Here is a 20369-nt window from a genome sequence, read left to right as displayed (position 1 = left end):
ACTATTTGTAAAAATAATTATATATTTATATTATTCACCACTAGACAAATATAAAAAATGAAAAAAATTAGAAAAAAAATTAAATATAATTCAATTTGAAAAATTAAATAGAAAAATTAAATTTGAAAAATTACTTGGTTTCTACTGTTTTAATTCTGTTTTTTCAACTGAATTTGGAACCACAAATATGTTTATATTTACTTATGTGACATGTTTGGCAATTGCTATTTTATTTGCCAAATTTGAGAACAGATATGACATATGTCATATTTGGCAAGTAAAATAGCAAGTCATTGGAGACTCACTTTTTATCACTATTGTTAAATTATAACTTTGGCAAGTGTTTTGAGAGCTCCATGAGAGATGCTCAAATAGTTTATTCAATCTTGATTTAAAAATTTAATGTATGTTTGGTTTGAGTTTTTTGAATTAAATTTTTTAAAAATTGAGTTTTTTGTTTTTTGTTTTTCGTATTTTTTTGTTTTTAGTGAATATTTTTAAAATTTTAAACATTTTTTTTACTTTTTTAGATGCATCTTACTTAGATGTGTTTAAAAAATAAAATATTTGTGAAAAATATTTTTAAAAATTAATAAATACACAAAAATATGAAAAATATACTGAATTTTAGTAATTTTTTTTTTGTATTTTTAGTATTTAGTGAATTTTTTAAAGATTTTTTCAAAAAAAATATACTTTTTAAGTGTATTTATATTAAGTGTGTCTAAAAAAATTTTAAAAAAAAATTGCTTAAAATATTTTAAAAAATCAGTAAAAATAAAAAATATATATGGAAAACAATAAAGTAGAATTTTTTGAAAAGTATTTTTAGAAAATTTCAAATATATTGAAGTTTTGTTTGTTTACCTAACAATTCAGGTTTTGAATGGGCTTTTAACAAATCCAACAATAGTTTAGCTTGAGTATTTTAATTTGTTATAGTGTATGTAAATTTATCAAATTGCACAATATGTTATTTAAACTTAGTTTGAAAATTTAGCAAATTTAAAATTGTATTCAATCTTTTGAAGAGTCCAACCCTGTGTAGTTTGATTCATTTAATAACACTCTTAACAAAAAATGGTAAGATTTTGGGTGAAACAAATTTATTAGCATGTATTTTTATACTACCAAGATTGCTCATCAAAATATGAAAGATAAAAATAAATAAAAAATAAAAAATGCACTCGTATTCTTATATCACATACTTTAGTTTTTTACTCACCCAAACATGATAATAAGAAAATATAACTATTTATTTATTTTTCTCGCCTAAATTAGATATCACAGTCATTTCTTTTATTTTGTTAACTCGCGATCCAAACAGAGCTTTAAAAAAATAAAATAATAAAATAAAGACAAATTAGCAACAAAAAAAAAATATTGGCAAACCAAGCTTTACTCTTTACCATTGTATTATAAATGAAATTTAATTAATCAAAATAATTATATTAAGCATTTCATAAATCACTAATACTTATTTTTAATATAACTCTATTATGAGCTGGCCCTTGTTCTTGCTACAAGCCCACAAGGATGAAAAAAAATATATAAATTAAACTATTCAATTTGATGGAACAAACAAGAAAGACTGTTGATCATTGTCCCTTTCTATATGATCTAATTTTATTAAATTTTATTTACAATGTTGAAAACAGGTTCATCATACATGCTACATGAATTTTATTTGCATGCATGTGTAGATTTCAAATGGCTAGTTGGACTTCATTGTTGTACTTTCACTTAATTATTTATTAATTATGAAAAATATAATATGCATAACCTTGCCTATTCTCTTTGTAAGATATGAGGTTGCTTGGTTCCATTTTTCTAAAAGCAGTTTTCAGAAAATTATACTTTTTTATTTTTCGTATTTTTTTATTTTTACTGAATTTTTTTAATATTTTATGTAAATTTTTTACTTTTTAGACACACCTAACATAAATACACTTAAAAAGTAAAAAAATTATAAAAAAAATCTTTTAAAAATTCACTAAATACCAAAAATACAAAAAAAAATACAAGAATTCAGTATTTTTTTGTATTTTTATGTATTTCTTAATTTTTTAAAATATTTTTTCACAATTTTTTTACTTTTTAGATACATCTAAGTAAGGTGCATTTAAAAAAGTACAAAAAATATTTAAAATTTTAAAAAATTCACTAAAAACAAAAAAATACGAAAATCAAAAAATTTAATTTTCAAAAAATTTAATCCAAAAAACTCAAACCAAACACACTAATAATTTTAAAATAATGACATAAGTTGTAATTGGTGGTTTGAGGGCTATTAGTATGCAATGAATGTACCAATTCAAATCCCACAAGTTTTTTTTTTTTTTGATCAATTCAAATCCCACAGCTTCTCCATATAAATTATTATATAATAATCATGTTACAGGGTCAACGCGTTTTGTGACATATTACCAACTACTTGTCAATTTTAAATTATAGTTTCTTTTTCGATATTTACAATCACATCTATATATAATATAAGTAACATCTAAATATATAATGGGTACGCCATCGAATGCTGGTGCAGGAGCTATTTGCTATCCAATGATGGTGCAGGGGCTATTTGAAAAAAAAATAATGCTTTGTTCCCAATTTTTTAAAAACAGTTTTTACATTCTTATTTTTTATGTTTTTTGTTTTTACTGAATTTTTTTAATATTTTATGCAAATTTTTTACTTTTTAGACACACCTAACATAAATACACCTAAAAAGTAAAAAAATTGTAAAATTTTTTTTAAAAAAATTCACTAAATACCAAAAATACAAAAAAAAAATACAAGATACATTTTTTATATTTTTATGTATTTCTTAATTTTTTAAAATATTTTTTCACAATTTTTTTACTTTTTAGACACATCTAAGTATGGTGCATCTTAAAAAGTAAAAAAAAATGTTTAAAATTTTAAAAATATTAACTAAAAACAAAAAAATACAAAAATCAAAAAATTCAGTTTTCAAAAAACTTAATTCAGAAAACTCAAACAAAACACAGTGAATAATAAATAAAAAAAACACATTTTCTAATCACTTAATTGGATACACTAATCTTCTTCTTTTTTCTTTTTTTTTTTTTCTAGAGGTGTGGATGTATATTACTCAATAATTCTTGAACACTATGTACACTATATACTCATATTTATATATTGTTTTAAACTAGTTACGTGAAAAATTTAAAGAATATCATATAAATAATGTCATATAATATTCGGAATCTATTGAATAATTATTTATTATTGGATATTTTGAAAAGTATTTTTAGGGGACAACTTATTTTGAATGTAATTAAGGTCTCATTTGACAACTATATGTTTTAGTTAAAAAGTTAAAAAATTATTATAAGTTGTCACATCACTCTCTCTATTTTTCTATATAATTTTTCGTAAAAAGTCAAAAAATTATTAAAATAATTTGTCTCCAAACAATGCCTAAATATATGACACAATATTTACTTGGGTCTATTTTGGAAAGATGATAAAAAGTGACTTTTTGAATTTTTTTTTTTTTTTTGTTCCAGGAAAATCCTCCCACTCTCCCGCAGGTCCAAGGCAACGCCCCTTGAGAAGGTCACCAGGGTGTCCTGTTGTCCGTTCCGAGTAAAAGACTATAACCTGGAAGCTTGTCCCAACCTCCCAAGGCAAGCTCCGCTTAAGACAGGACTCGCACAGCGGGAGAGAATTAAACCCACACCAAGTAGCTGATAAGGCATCATTGAGGTCAACCTCCTAACCAACTATGCTACGCCCAGGAGATTGGCCCAGAGGGGAGTTGAACCCAGGACCTAGGGACTTTTTGAATTTTAACCAAGCTTTTAACTTTTTTAGACAAATGATTTGGGAAGTTGGTAAAAAGTGACTTTTAACTTTTTTTATTAATATTTGTTTATGATGTCAAATCATAATAAAATGACCAAACTACTTTCATTTAGTTTAAAATATTTACAACTTCACCCATATAACACATTTTGACCTACGAAGAGTATAATTGTAATTTCACCATAGGCTAAAAACCAACTTCCCAAGTGAAAAAAAATTCAAAAAAGCCAATTTTTTACTTTTACTACAAACTAAAAAAAAATGACTAAAAGCCATCTTCCCAAAACAAGCTTAGGCCCCTTTTAGGAAATGGGTTATAATCCACTTCCTCTCTTATAAAAAAAAATTATTTATGAATAATTTTTAATTAAAAAATTAATTATAATTATTTTTTCAAAATATACGACGGTTGAGTTTGGTGTGGATATTACATGAAAATGTCAAGCGGCACCTTTTCGTATTTACTAATTTTTAATGGATATGAGTTGCCAAGTCTAGTATACATATAATTTTTGTCTTTTTTGTGTGCAATTGCTACATCTAGTAAGGATTTGCTAACTCTAGTATATATATAGGAGTTGGATTATTATTATTTTTTTTTGGCCCAATTACAATGAGGGTTAAGTTTGAAAGAGTTTTTCAAGTAACCAAATTTTAAAATATAACATATTATTTTTTATTAAATAATATTCATACCTCTGGACGAATTTTAAATTTTTATTTTGTTTTTGAACGAATTTAAGAATATAACATAATGTACATCCAATTCCAAGCTAGGCAAATTTGAGAAATCTAGTCCATTTCTCCTAGCTAGCTGGTGCTTGTTGGGTGATAGGTGTCGATTAGGTGTCAATACTTGATCAAGATTTTTTGAAATATCGGTATCAAAATAAAAATAATAAGATTTTATTTAACAGTGCTTTCGGTTCAAGTTTGCAGCTGAAACTGAAGAGGTATGAGTACGTTAAAGACAGAGAAAAAGCAAGTAATAATAATTTTTTTTAAACCAATTCAAATAATAAATATTCATTTCATACATAAAGTTCATAAAAAAAATAAAAAAAAAATTCACAAGATTGGTTGTCATCCAACTGTTGGAAATGATTATAAATTCTGGGTAAAACCAGAATTTTATTCTAAGTTCGGTCTATTTTTTAGGTGGGTCTAGTGCGTCGATTTTCACGGGTCAAAGTGGTAACGCGTTTTATGCCGCGTTGTGATTCACGTAGTATATTTGGTTGCTCAAAACCATTACCGAGTGAATGGGAAATTGAAGCCAAAGTGTGCTCCATGGAAATGGAGTTTTTGTGAAAATTCCTTAAGGTTGTAAAATGGCTTTGTTCCACATTGATTTTGTGAAAGGTTTTGAATGCGTTTATAAGGCTTGAGTTTGGTACTTGGGGTGTACCCCAAGGGGTACCCAAGTGTTTTAGAAGGAGAGGTTATGGGCAAAATGGGTTAGACCCATGATTGGACCCAAAAAATCACCACACACGCGCCGTCGCCCGTCTGGTCAGGCAGGCTGGGCCTGGGCGCGGGTGCGTGGTGTGAGGTTGGGTTGGGCTTGTTCGGCCCATTGGGCCAAAAATATTTGAATTTAATTTTATTTTTTGGTAAAATAAAATCCCATCCAAACAGGGCCCTATCTGGTATTATTGCACACCCAAACAAGACCCTTCCCGTTTTGTTATCTGTTTGAAATATAACCCACCAGATTCAAATCTGTTTGAATTCAAAATCAACAGGTTTCATACATGTTCAATTCAAAACCAATAGCCACATTTATATCTATAAATAGACTAGCCTCCCATTTGGATTGAACTCTAATTTTTGTACTCCATCCTCTGATATAAATCTCTGCATTTTGCTACATTTATTTTCTGAAAGAAAGAGTGTAAACACTTAGTGTGTTCGTAAGGCAAACAATTTGTAGTGCTGCTATTGTTTGTAGTAGATCATTTCATCCTGGGAGATAGACGTCCAATTTCTGAAAGCACCGTGGAGATGACGAATTGTCTTAAGGACACAGTGTCAAACACTGGACTTGATCAGATTATAATTTGAAGAAATTAAATCAAGTAAGTTATTTAATTTATTTTCAGTGTTTTATTATTTATTTAAATCAGATTTTAATTTTATTTTTGTAACAAAATAAAATCTGTTTTTATTTCGAGTTTGATTTTTGTAATCAAACAAATTCTCTCATTTCCTTTATTTCTTTATATTCTGGTTGTTGTTTAGTACACAACAGAATTTAATTAATTTAAATACAGTGAAGATTGTCCTACAATTTTAAGACAGACTCATATTTTGTTTTTGGTATCTTCATTGTATTTAATTTTCTGTGTTTTCAAAGTAATATTCTGGTTGGAAAAATAAATAGTGATTTATGTTATTTGACAGATAGTAGTAATATACTGTCTCTTTTCTTTGACAACTAGTAGTAATATACTGGTGTCATTAACAATTGCAGAATATTATTTGGTGTTACAGAAAATTATTTTGGTATTTTATTTTTCTAGTTTTAGTAATAAGGAAAATAAAATTATATTATTTTCTAGTTTTAGTAACAAAGAAAATAAAATTATTTTGTGTTTTAATTTATTTTCTGGTTTTGGTAACTAGAAAATTATTTTGTGTTTTTCTGATTTTTGTAATCAGATAGTTTTGTGGTATTTTATTTTCTAGTTTCAGTAACAAGGAAAATAAAATTACATTATTTTCTAGTTTTAGTAACAAGAAAAATAAAATGATTTTGTGTTATAATTTGTTTTCTGGTTTTAGTAACAGAAAATTAATTTGTGGTTTGTTTTTCTGATTTTTTATAATCAGATATTATTTCGGTATTTTATTTTACTAGTTTAAATAACAAGGAAAATAAAATTATTTTATGTTATAATTTATTTTCTGGTTTTAGTAACTACAAAATTAATTTTGTTAATTTATCATAGTTCTTTTGAACTTTACTCGAATACAATAATGATTTAAATATGAAGATGTATGTAGTTATATCGTTCCATTTAATTGGAAAGTAAATTTAAGAAATCTTTTATGTTGATTTTTAGTTTATTTTGAATTATGTGACATGATATGTTATTAATAATTATTTTACTTGCGTAGTAAAATTTGTTAAATCATGAACTATTTTATTAATATGGGGGTGTATCTCTTGCATTAGTTGAGATAATTTAATTTTCTTCTGTCACAAATATTTTTATGACAGTGACATTTATTTGTTATTGAGTTTTAAGAATGTATACAATGAAATGGGTTTTTGAATTGCTTGATTCTTAGGCAAATTTTTTATGAGGATATGATTTTGTCAAAACATTAATTCTGACTTGAGTAGTCAAAATTATTTTAGTTTTTTCTTGAATTTGTTTTGAAATTCATTTATAGGGGTGGTGAATATGATGCACCTTTAGATGAATTTTGTGCATAACATAGCATTATTCACCAAACTACAGCACCCTATTCTCCACAGCAAAATGGAATTGCTAAAAGGAAGAATAGAACCCTAAAAGAAATGATGACTGCCATGTTACTAAGTTCAGGTTTACCACAGAACTTGTGGGGAGAAGCAATATTGTCTGCTATTTATGTTCTTAATAGAATACCCCACAAGAAAACCAAAAGCATTCCTTATGAATTGTGGAAAGGTCGACCACCTTCCTACAAATACTTAAAAGTGTGGGGGTGTTTGGCAAAATTTGAAGTTCTTGTTCCTAAAAAGACTAAGATTGGACCAAAAACAGTAGACTGTGTGTTTATTGGTTATGCTCAGAATATTAGTGCATATCGATTTCTGACTTGTAAATCATAAATACCTGTAGAAAATTTAATGTATAAAGAGAAATAGAGAATTGTATTATTGATTGATTGATTGATTGATTGATTTTTGTTCTGTTACAATGGATTGATTATATAGATGTAGGTTAGGTAGTGGTAGGTGAGGAGTAGGTAAGTGTAGTAGGTGAGTGTGTGGTAGGTGATGGTAAGTGTGTGGTAGGTGATGGTAAATTCTAACAGCCCCCCGCAAACTCAAGGAGGATAGAAACTAACCAACTTGAGTTTGAAGAGAGGAACAAAACAAGAAAATACATAAAAATAAAAAAAAGATAGGAGACACTGTATGGTCGTGTCAGACCGTTGGTGAAGACACTGAAATGTGGTGTCAGACCGATGTAGAAGACAGTTTATGGGGTCATGTCGGACCGTTGTAGCAGACAATGTTGTGACAGTTGTTGTGACAGTTTACAGAGTCTTGCTGGACCCTTGTAGAAACTAACCGGAATCAATGTCGGGACAGTTTACAGAGTCTTGTCGGACCCTTGAAGGAGCTAACCGGAATCAATGTCAGGACAGTTTACAGAGTCTTGTCGGACCCTTGAAGGAGCTAACCGGAATCAATGTCGGGACAGTTTACAGAGTCTTGTCGGACCCATAAAGGAGCTAACCGGAATCAATGTCGGGTCAGTTTACAAAGTCTTGTCGGACCCTTATAAAGTCGCACCCTCAAAAGGTGTGCCCAATCTTTCAAAAGGCGTGCCATCAAAAGGCGTGCCCAATCCATAAAAAGGCGTGCCATCAAAAGGCGTGCCCATGTTTTCAAAAGGCGTGCCATCAAAAGGCGTGCCCAATCCATAAAAAGGTGCGCCAGACACGCGGCGATGCACGTGATCGACAGAACGCGTGTCGGCCTCTTTGTCATGGTCTTTATAAACCGAAGCGGAGGCTGAGGCTTGGAAGCAGAGACAAAAACCTGCTAGAAAAACTCTGAAAAACTCTTCGTTTTCTGAGAGAGATTTCTGAGAGAGATACTCTGTAACACTCTGTTGTCTGAGAGAGATTTCTGAGAGAGATACTCTGTAACACTCTGTTTTCTGAGAGAGATTTCTGAGAGAGACACTCTGTAACACTCTGTTGTCTAGAAAATGGCTTCGTCTTCCCGTGGTCTGCTCACTCTCTTTCCAGACCTTAACGAGTCAACAAGAGAGATAACTGGTGCGGGGGCCAGTGAACCTCAACCAAGCGCCCCAGGGTTTGCTCCGTTGAACTTTCCTATGCGGTCTGTGGAGCAAAAAATGGCAGTGCAAACTGACATTGAAGCCAATCAGTATACTTTGAAGTCCTGTGTGGAGACGATGACGGCAGTCACAAACTTGTCGCACCGGCTGCAGAGTAGGACAAATGAGGTGCAGCATTTAAACGGCCAATTGGCTCTGCTCCAGCGCATGTATAAGGATGCGCGAGCAGAGATAAGTGTGCTGAAGGCGGAAAACAAGGAGCTGAAGCGGAAGGCTACCGTGATGTTCCGATTTGGAGGTCCACCATATGCTGTAGTGGAGGAGCAGGGTGGAGTGAACGTGCTCGGTGGAGTGGGTAGTATGGAGGCAGCGCCGGTAAGGGACACCCATGAGAAAAGCAAGAAGAAGAGACCTGCAGCAGAGTAGAGAAGAAAAATCCCACTGTGGGTGCGGGTGTGTTGTGGTGGTTTGTTTTTTTTTTTTTTTTGTGTGTGTAAAATTGTGATCGGGGTTGATCCCTGAGATGAATAAAATATGATTTGGTGTGCAAAGCTATATGGTATGAAGGGAATTGGAAAAAGATTAAAAAGAATGTGAAAGAAAAATAAAGAAAAAATAATAAAAATATATTTGAAATAAAAAAATGAAAGATGGAGGAAATAAGGAAAGTGGTTTGGAGAAAATAAATAAAAATAAAAATAATGGAGTTGGAAATCAAACGGAGGAGAGATGAAGATTTTTTTTTTTTTTTAATATAATATAATAAAAAGAGATATATATATATATATATATATATATAATAAAGAAAGTGGGGAACAAGAGTGTAAAGAAAAGAAAAAGTATAGGTTGCATCGTGGGTCACATGGGTGAGTAAAAGAAAACAATAAAGAAATGAGTGGGTGCCCCCCATGTGCAAGGATAGTGCTGGCACTTCAATAGGTGGTACAGCCTGTTGAGCATCAGCTTTGACAAGAGCTGCCTTTGGACCTTTTCTCTAATAAATGCGTCAAACTGTTGCTGTTGGTGTTATCAAGAATGTGGAGAAGAGGAGGCTTGTCTGATGGCCTCTTGGGCTGTGTAATCATATCGAGGTTGGTGGACCTCTCAATCATGTTGTCACCCTCAAAACCAGAGATGGGGACAAAAGGAATTTTGTCAGGGTTGTAACCAACCTTCTTCAGATAGGAAGAGACTTCCTGCACAATTTCATCATACCTTGCTTTTGAGTACTTAGGAGTGGTAGCATCCATCTTGTTACAGCAGCAAATCATCTGCCTCACTCCAAGAGTAAAAGGAAGGAGAGCATGTTCACGGAAGAACTTGGGCTCCTTCTCAATCTCCTTGCCAGATCGACGATCAATCTCAGCAAACTTGACAGCAATGTGGGAGGTGTGGCAGTCAAGAACTGGAGCATACCCATTACCAATCTGACCCGGGTGATTCATAATAATAACCTGGGAGGTGAAATTTGCAGCTTCCTTGGCTGGATCATCCTTCGAGTTGGATGCAACAAAACCACGCTTGAGATCCTTCACTGCAACATTGTAGATGAAGACGATCGAGACGGTGGTGTATGGGAGGACAACAGTGAGAGGAGAGGCAGTGGTGGTGGACTCGAAGAAATTTCAAGGTATGTGTAGAAAATTCTAGCAGATTAGGTTGAGGTCCGGCGGGCGGCCAAGGCGAGGTTGCCGCCCGCCGGTGAAGCGAAAAATACTAAGTGCTTAACCTTGCTCTGATACCATGTAGAAAATTTAATGTATAAAGAGAAATAGAGAATTGTATTATTGATTGATTGATTGATTTTTGTTCTGTTACAATGGATTGATTATATAGATGTAGGTTAGGTGGTGGTAGGTGAGGAGTAGGTGAGTGTAGTAGGTGAGTGTGTGGTAGGTGATGGTAAGTGTGTGGTAGGTGATGATAAATTCTAACAATACCTGATATAAATGTGAACACTATTATAGAGTCAAGGAATGCTGTGTTTTTTGAACATGTCTTTCCTTACAAGAAAGGATAGGAATTAAGTTCACAGAAAAGAACTTATGATTGTACACAAAGTCAAAAGACTAATGACAATCAAACACAAGAGACTAGTAATAGTCTCGACCAACAGGATTTAACTGATGATGAACCAAGACGAAGTAAGAGAGCGAGAACATCAAAATCCTTTGGTCCAGATTTTCTAACATACCTGTTAGAAAATGAACCTCAAAGCTTTAAGGAAGCAATGACATGTCCTGAAGCACCTTTGTGGAAAGAGGTTGTTAATAATGAAATTAAATCCATTATGCAAAATCATACTTGGGAATTGGTGGATCTTCCACCAGGTTCTAAACCTCTTGGATATAAATGGATATTCAAGGGAAAAATGAAAGCAGATGGTTCAATTGACAAGTATAAAGCAAGACTTGTAGTTAAAGGTTACAGACAAAAGGAAGGTCTGGACTATTTTGACACATATTCTCCTGTGACAAGAATAACATCCATTCGCATGCTTATTTCTATAGCAGCGTTGTTTAATTTAGAAATACATCAAATGGATGTTAAGACAGCTTTCTTAAACGATGATCTAAATAAAGAGATCTATATGGAGCAACTCGAAGGATTTGTAGTGTCGGGGCAAGAAAAGAAAGTTTGTCGACTTGTGAAGTCTCTTTATGGATTAAAACAAGCGCCTAACCAATAGAATGAAATTTTTTTATCATGCAATGCTTACTAATGGGTTTAAGATAAACGAATGTCACAAATACATCTATATTAAAAACACTGACCAAGGATATATCATAGTTTGTCTTTATGTGGATGACATGCTTATCATTGGAAGCAGTCAAAACATAATCAAATCAACTAAGCAAATGCTTAACAAAAGATTTGATATGAAAGATATGGGGGTCGCAGATGTTATATTAGGAATGAAAATTACTAAAATATGTGACGGATATGCATTATCTCAATCACATTATATTGAGAAAATTCTTGGTAAATTTATCAAGGATGATATGAATTTAGCTAAAACACCTATAGACGTCAATCTTTATTTATCGAAAAATAAAGGCAATGCAGTGTCTCAGTTAAAATACTCTCAAATCATTAGAAGCCTGATGTACCTAATGAATTGTACTCGTTCTGATATAGCTTATGCTATCAGTAAATTGAGTAGGTACACTAGTAACCCCGGAGAAGACCATTGGAAAGCGATCATTCAGGTTCTTAGATATCTAAGATTCACCCGTGATCATGGTTTGAACTTTACTCGATATCCAGCAGTACTTGAAAGTTATTGTGATGCTAATTAGATATCGGATACTAAAGATTCAAGATCCACTAGTGGATATGTCTTTACTCTAGGAGGCACTGCTGTTTCTTGGAAATCCACGAAACAAACTTGCATCGCACGATCCATAATAGAATCCGAGTTCATTGCTTTGGACAAAGCAGGAGAAGAAGCAGAATGGCTTCGTCACTTCTTAGAAGACATTCCAATGTGGCCAAAACCTGTGCCAGCTATTTGCAGTCATTGTGATAGTCAATCTGCAATAGGCAGGGCACAGAATCATATGTATAACGGTAAGTCACGACATATTCGCCGTCGACATAATACCGTAAGGCAATTGTTGTCAAACGGAATAATCTCAATAGATTATATGAAATCTAAAGAGAATATTGCGGATCCGTTAACAAAAGGTTTGACAAAAGAGCTAGTGTATAGTTCATCGAAGGTGATGGGATTAAAGCCTATTACATAAGAGTCGTCATAATGGTAACCCTACTTATATGACTGGAGATCCCAAAAACTAAGTTCAAAGGGACAACTAAGTTATGTATGGCTCGCCAGAAATCACCAAGGGATTAAAAATTCCCTACCCATTCCTATGGTGAGAGTGATATCTGCAACATATGTTGTATACAGGGGTATAAGGATAAGCTCTGCTTTTAATAATTACTTATATCTTGATTGAGGCATAAATCAAGACGAGTACAAGGAGATACTCACAATAAAAATCACCTATATGAGTGTTGAACTGGGGCCGGTTCTATGAGAATGAAGAGGCTAAATTCTCTAAAAACACTTATGAAAACCAGGCGCGTTCAAAGCCAAAATGAACACAACAGTGAGAACCACGATGTGTTAGAAGATATTTTGTGTGAAATCTATTGTCTTGGCTTACACAAACGGCTGAACAATTCAAGGCATCGCGTCCATTGGTTAGCCAGTAAGTCCGATAGGTTATCACTAGGGAAGGTTCAAGGCCGAAAACTACCTATCCTGATGCAAGATATTTTCGACTTATACTCTTTCGATAAATCTGCATATTGTTGCATTTCCGTTGTCATCAAATTCCATTCATGTGGAGGATTCTTGGAAATGGTTATAAATTCTGGGTAAAACTAGAATTTTATCCTAAGTTTGGTCTATTTTTTAGGTGGGCCCCGTGCGTCGATTTTCACGGGTCAAAGTGGTAACGCGTTCTATGTCGCGTTGCGATTCACGTGGTATATTTGGTTGCTCAAAACCATTACCGAGTGAATGGAAAATTGAAGCCAAAGTGTGCTCCATGGAAATGGAGTTTTTGTGAAAATTCCTTAAGGTTGTAAAATGGCTTGTCCCACATTGATTTGGTGGGAGGTTTTGAATGGGTTTTTAAGGCTTGGGTTTGGTACTTGGGGTGTGCCCCAAGGGGTACCCAAGTGTTTTAGAGGGAGAGGTTATGGGCAAAATGGGCTAGACCCATTGAACCCAAAAATCACCATACGCGCGCGCGCGCGAGACCGCCGCCGTTGTCCGTCCAGTCGGGCGGGCTGGGCTGGGCCTGGGCTTGGGCGCGGGTGCGTGGTGTGAGGTTGGGTTGGGCTTGTTCGGCCCAATACTAATCTTTTTAGGCCAAAAAAGTTTAAATTTAAATTTATTTTTTGGTAAAATAAAATCCATAATTCAAAATTAAACTTGTTTGGTTTTACTGTACATCCAAACAGGGCCCTTCCCAAAATAAACCAGTCTGGTATTATTGCACACCCAAACAGGGCCCTTCCCGTTTTGTTATTTGTTTGAAATATAACCCAACAGATTCAAATCTGTTTGAATTCAAAACCAACAGGTTTCATACTTGTTTAATTCAAAACTAATAGCCACCTTTACATCTATAAATAGATTGGCCTCCCATTTGGATTGAACTCCAATTTTTGTACTCCATCTTCTGATATAAATCTCTGCATTTTATTGCATTTATTTTCTGAAAGAAATAGTGTAAACACTTAGTGTATTCGTAAGACAAACAATTTGTAGTGCTGCTATTGTTTGTAGTAGATCATTTCATCTTGGGAGATAGACGTCCAATTTCTGAAAGCACCGTGGAAAGGGCGAATCTGTCTTAAGGATACAGTGTCAAACACTGGACTTGATTAGATTATAATTCGAAGAAATTAAATCAAGTAAGTTATTTAATTTATTTTCAGTGTTTTATTATTTATTTAAATCAGATTTTAATTTTATTTTTGTAACAAAATAAAATCTATTTTTATTTCGAGTTTGATTTTTGTAATCAAATAAATTCTCTCCTCTCCTTTATTTCTTTATATTCTGGTTGTTGTTTAGTACACAACATAATTTAATTAATTTAAATACAGTGAAGATTGTCCTACACCAACAACCATCCCTTTTTTTCATTTTTAAAAGAGAAACACTACATATTATTGATTTTTCAGTTCTGATTTAAAGCACTAAATTGAAAGCTCTAAAAGCACCACTAATGAGTTGGCAGCCAACAAGGCAAGATGAAGAATATTTGCATATACAGTGTGTATGTTTCACGCACTGTATAAAAAAAATAAATAAATAATTAGAAATCCCGCTCAAATGTAAAATTGAGATTTATGTTCCATTTTCAAGATCTATTCTAGCTGATCACTCCTCTGGTCCCTCTCTTCCACCTTCTGGCGTCTTCCCCCTCCTCCACCTTTTGGCATTCGTTGTCTCCCTCTCCTCCATCTTCCCTCTCCTGCTCTGAATCTACAGATCTATGGTCCGGCGTCAGTCTTCTCCACCATCCGCCGTCACTCTCCTCCGCCATCCGACGTCTTCTCCCTCCTCCACCATCCGATGTCTTCCTCCAACTTGGACTTCCACGCTCCTTCAAGTCAGTTTGTCTCTCTATGTTATGTCCTCTCTATTTCAATGTTCTTATACATATATATACACACACACACGCAATAGGAAATCTGTGTTCTAATAGATTTTTAATACCAAAAGTCATTATTTTGAAAATCTGTTAATAGATTTTCAACACAGATGTTCAATGCAGATTTTTGAACACAAATTTTTAGTACTCCAGAACTCAATCTATTTTTTGGAAAGTCAATTTGTTATTCTGTTTTTCAATCTATTATTCTGTTTTTCAATTTGTTTGGAAACTCATTCTATTTTTCAATCTGTTTTTTTGTTTGGAAATTGTAATCAAATTTCAATACCAGAGCTTGCATCATCAATTGATTTTTAGAAGAAAAAAAATATATTGAAAGGGTACTCCAGAGCTGCTTTTTAAGACCAAAAAAATTGCTTTTCAAAAGCAAAAGTCATTCTGTTTTTTAGACTTGCATTGTTGATGAAGAAACAGAGATATCATATGGAATGTAAATAGTTGATGAATATTGGACTGTAATTTTGAATGAGCAGAAATGGAGATTGAGTCGAATAGTAGTAAGAATCCTTTATTAAATGAGTGTGAAAAAGTTGAGGAACCTAAAATAGGTATGTGTTTTAGCTCAAAGCAAGAAATGTACACATTTTATGCCAAATATGCTAAACATGTTGGATTTTTGTAATGACCCCGACCTCCGATTAATGCTAATTCATGATTAATTATGCTTAATAGTAATTTAGGAAGGATTTGGGATTTATTTGTATGTGTATTGCATTATTTATGTGTTTCTATCTATTTGCGATAAAATGATCTGTTCATGTCTTTGATTTTAAATTGCGAATTGAAAGCCTTATCGGCGTCCGAATCAGAAATCGACTTGATTTATGTACTAATTAGGATTTATAGAATTTTATGGTAAGTTTAATTAAAATTCGGTTCGGAGCGATTAAATTAGATTAAATAACGTTAAATTACATTAGTTCAATTATTTACGACATTGCCATTAGTGGGCCACGTAGGTACCATTGCTTGGAACTCAATTGCATACACTCCATAACATTTCCTCAGCCATTTTTGTGACCAAAAACGTAGGAAAGAGTGAGAGAAGAGAAAACTTAACTTCAACAAGAGATTTGGCTTAGAGACTTGAGGAATTGGTAGAAGATTTGCAAAATTGAGCTTCCTCACCTATAATTCAAGGCTTAAGGTAGGAGACTCATCCTCTCACTTATGTATTTGAGTTGTTCTAGCATGGTCCATGGTAATAGTAGAGATAGAAGTCTAGTTATGGCTTAAAATGTTGAATTTAGAGCTAAATCATGCATGCATGTGCATATCTTGAAGTTTAAAGTTGTTTTCATGGAAATTCTTGCATGCATGTTTACATTTTGGTTGAAGTCCATGATTTCATCTTGTTTTTGAAAGAATTGCCTCTTAGGAGCATGAATTGGAAGCCTTGAGGTTGATTAAATTCAAGCATGTTACATATCCATCATGTTCTTGAAGTTTATTTGAAAATTGTGTTTAATTGAACTACCTTTGGGCTTTGATTTCTCAAATTGATCTTTGAAACATGTCATATTATGAGTTTACAAGTGTTTTCCAGAAAATTAGCCCAAAAGGATCGAATTTGATGCATTGTAGTTGAGTTTTGAGCTTCAGGTTCGAATTTGGAAATTCCAGATTTTGGACTTACGCTCGAGCGGGGAACTCCACGCTCGAGCGTACATACTGGGTTCATGAAGTACGCTCAAGCAGGTAAAATGACGCTCAAGCGGGAATTTCGTGTATCCAGTACTTTGCCTGTGTTTACAGTCCGCTTGAGCGGGTTAATGCACGCTCGAGCGAGGACTTGAGTCTCACGCTCGAGCGGGTATCAAGCGCCCATCGAGCGTGAATTTCTTGCATCCAGCACTTTTACTGTAGCTTGAAGTCCGCTCGAGTAGAGTAATCCACGCTCGAGCGGATTCCTTTTGTCTGCATGTCCGCTCGAGCGTAGAAGGCCACGCTCGAGCGGGACCCTTATTTCAGCAAAATTTTGAAAAGTGTTTTAAAGCGCATCTTTGCATCCTCATTCTATCCTAGGCATTCTTAGGCCATGTTTTAGACTCTATAATGAGGATAAGAGATTAGAAACACACTAAGAGCCAACGAAATAAGTTTTGTACAATTAAAACGTGTGTTTCAAGTGTGTGTCTATTATGTGTCGTGTAGGTCACGTGCCACGCCCTGTCTGATCGATCTGCTCTGTCTGTCTGTCTCCAAGCTCACTATGAGTAATAACTCTGTAAAGTTATGTTTAACTTAAGTATTTTCTGACTGGTATTGTATGATCTGTTTTCTGAAATGCTATCTTACGAATTATGAATGAATGTCCAATTTTCTGAAAAGTATTTGTAGCACCCTTAGTTCACGTGGCCCTCATCCGGGGGTAACAATACTGTGGCCAATCTGCATGTGGCCCTCGCCCAGGGGTAACAATACCGCGGCCAATCTGCACGTGGCCCTTGCTTGGGGGTAACAATACCATGGCTACTTGCGCGCAAGTTATGGACCTTTGTGGTCGTTGGTACCAACTATGTATGTAGGTCTCTGGACCAATCTGTTCTGATAGCTAATGGGTGTACCACGTATGATCTTATGCAAAATCTAAATATGCAAATGTATATGAATCTGTTCTGTTTTGAAGTCTGGTTATGCTCTAAATTAAATACTGGATTCTAACTTGTGATGGACATTATTCATATAACCCCTTTACTCTGTTATTATTCACTGGGTTTTCGCTCACAGTTTATATTATGTATGTAGGTGAGCCGGTACATGACCAGGCCCAAAGTTGACGGCCCTTTTGTACCGTTTTTGGTCAGCCAACCGTTGTGCCTCCCGAGGAGGTTCCGTCTGAAGTCTAACGCCAGGGCTGTTTTTGTATTTCATGCTAGTCTTTGTGTAAGCACTGTATAGTAAGATCTTGGGAAGTTCACCTTTGCAAATATTTTGTAAATATTGTGTATCCGAACTGGCATGTTTATATATATATATATATATATATATAAGTAAGTTTTGAAATGTTCTGTCCCATGTACGTTATCACAGCTCATTGGACCTTGTTTATTTTGTATTATTGCTTCCGCAGCCTCTTATTATTTGTTAATATGTTCAAAGGCCTTTGGTAATCCACGGATTACTGGCCGGTTACGGTGCTAAAACCATAGGAGCGGGTTTGGGTTGTGATAATTTTGCATAGCTTATAAAACACAAATTTGTGGCAATGATGGGGAATTAAGATATTTTGGGATTGAATGTTCTCGAGCGGGAAAGAGAACCAAAAAATCAAAAGTAAATCATCTAAAGCCACCTCTGTCCACAAAAATTGATTGCAAAGCAAGGGTACGAGCGACCTTACAAAAGGATGGGAGATTTATGTTAACCACAGTTAACCTTAACCATAATCATGACTTGATTCCCACTGACTCATGTCATTTTGCAATGAATAAAAAAATTCTTACTCCTATGAAGACAAGATTAGAAATTAATGATCAAGCAGGGATTGGGGTGTCTAAGAATTATAACTCAATGGTTGTTGAAGTTGGGGGTTATGAGTCATTAACATTTGATGAGCGCGATGTAAGGAATTACATTGACAGAGCTAGAAGATTCAGGCTTGGAGAAGGAGATGCCGATGCACTTCAAAAATATTTTTTGAGGATGTACGCACAAAAGTTGAGTTTTTATTATATGATTGATGTTGATACTCACTTTTGCATTAGAAACTTGTTTTAGGTAGATCCAATGAGTCGGGTGGCTTATGAAGAATTTGGAGATGTTGTTTCATTTGGCACAACTCATCTCACTAACAAATCTGATATGCTATTTGCTCCGTTTGTAGGAGTTAACCATCATGGACAGTCGATTTTGCTTGGTTATGGGTTGTTATCTAATGAAGACACTGATACATTTGTTTGGTTATTCAAAGCATGGTTAAATTGTATGTCAAATCATCATTCAAAAGCTATAATAACTGATCAATGTAAAGCTATGCAAAATACTATAGAAATTGTCTTCCCAAATACTCGACATTGATGGTGTTTATGGCACATAATGAAGAAAATTCCGGAGAAATTGAAAGGGTATTCCCAATATGAATCCATGAAGTTGACTTTACAAAATGCAGTGTATGACACTTTTACAAAAGATGAATTTGAGATGAGATGAAAAGAGATGATTGCAGAATTTAATCTTTATGAGAATCAATGGTCGGGGGTATTATATGATCGACATCGATGGGTTCCTTTTCTATGTGAAGGGCATTTTTTGGGCTGGCATGTCAACTACACAACGAAGTGAAAACATCAATGCCTTTTTTGATGGATATGTCAATCCGAAAACTACATTAAAGCAATTTGTTGAACAATATGAAAATGTCTTGAGAAGTAAGGTAAAGAGAGAAGGAAGCTGACTTCAAATCTCGACACAAAGTGTTTGATTGCCAAACTGTGTATGGTTTTGAGAAGCAATTTTAGGATGCCTACACCAATGCAAAATTTAAAGAAGTGCAAGCAGAGATGAAGAGACTAGTTTATTGTCAGCCGTGTCTTGTGAAAGAGAAGTGTTCGATTTGCACATATTTTGTAAAATAAGCCGTAGCAGTTTTTGGGAAGATGAAGCATGTGGACTTTATTGTCTATTATAATTCGACTGAATTTGATGTTCAATGTATATGTCGGTTGTTTCAATTTAGGGATATCATGTGTGCTCACTCACTCGTTGTGCTCATTGCAAGATGCGTAAATGAGATTCCAAATAAATTCATTCTACCACAATGGAGAAAAGATTTGGATAGAGGGTACACATACATCAAAACCACATACAATGGCTTTGGGGATGATTTCAACACAAAGGTCTATGATAAGATGAACAAAAAATTGATTGGCTTTTTACAAGTAGCTGGGAACTCTGAAGGCAAAATCAGAATTATCGACTGTGGGTTGGATGAAATTAAGGCAAGAGTGATGAAAGATGATGAGGGTGGTGGGAGTAATGTACCAGCTCCTACTAGTAATGTGGCACCCATTACTAGTAATGTTCTATCTTCCCCAATTTGGAGCATTAATAGAAAAATAATCAGTAATACATAGTTGCTTAGTCCTTTGGTTGCTCGCCGAAAAGGTTGTCTAGTTACGAAACGAAAGGTCACCAAAGTAAATCAAATATTCAATAGGTTGAAAGCAAGCAAAACAAAACATAACTCAAAGGTAAATTATGGTATTCTCTATTTATTTTTCAATATTGTATCATTTCTCTGTATTAAACTCATCATTTATCTCTACTCATTCATCTTGGTTAATATAGGGTGCTAAGGTGCTTGGAGCGCAAG

The 20369-nt window shown here is 33.8% G+C and overlaps 1 protein-coding gene across 1 annotated transcript; it reads left to right on the top strand.

The window, feature by feature from the left end:
• Nucleotides 1-18505: 18505 nt before the first annotated feature.
• On the top strand, nt 18506-20130 carry LOC145798365 (uncharacterized). Its single transcript, XM_082885894.1, has 3 exons — nt 18506-18619; nt 18776-18957; nt 19734-20130. Exons 1-3 carry the CDS (start codon nt 18506-18508, stop codon nt 20128-20130), a joined length of 693 nt encoding a protein of 230 aa, XP_082742020.1.
• Nucleotides 20131-20369: the final 239 nt, after the last annotated feature.

Source organism: Camellia sinensis, chromosome 8 (genome assembly GCF_055761805.1).
Source record: "Camellia sinensis isolate YWXY chromosome 8, ASM5576180v1, whole genome shotgun sequence".
Classification (NCBI taxonomy): Eukaryota; Viridiplantae; Streptophyta; class Magnoliopsida; order Ericales; family Theaceae; genus Camellia; species Camellia sinensis.
This window is presented reverse-complemented; position numbering and strand designations above follow the sequence as displayed.

Coding starts and splice junctions, on each gene's coding strand:
- LOC145798365 (XM_082885894.1), top strand. CDS start 18,506: ATGAAGACAAGATTAGAAATTAATGATCAAGCAGGGATTGGGGTGTCT. Junction 18,620..18,775: donor TAACATTTGATGAGCGCGAT/GTAAGGAATTAC, acceptor AACTTGTTTTAG/GTAGATCCAATGAGTCGGGT. Junction 18,958..19,733: donor GACACTGATACATTTGTTTG/GTTATTCAAAGC, acceptor GTTTCAATTTAG/GGATATCATGTGTGCTCACT.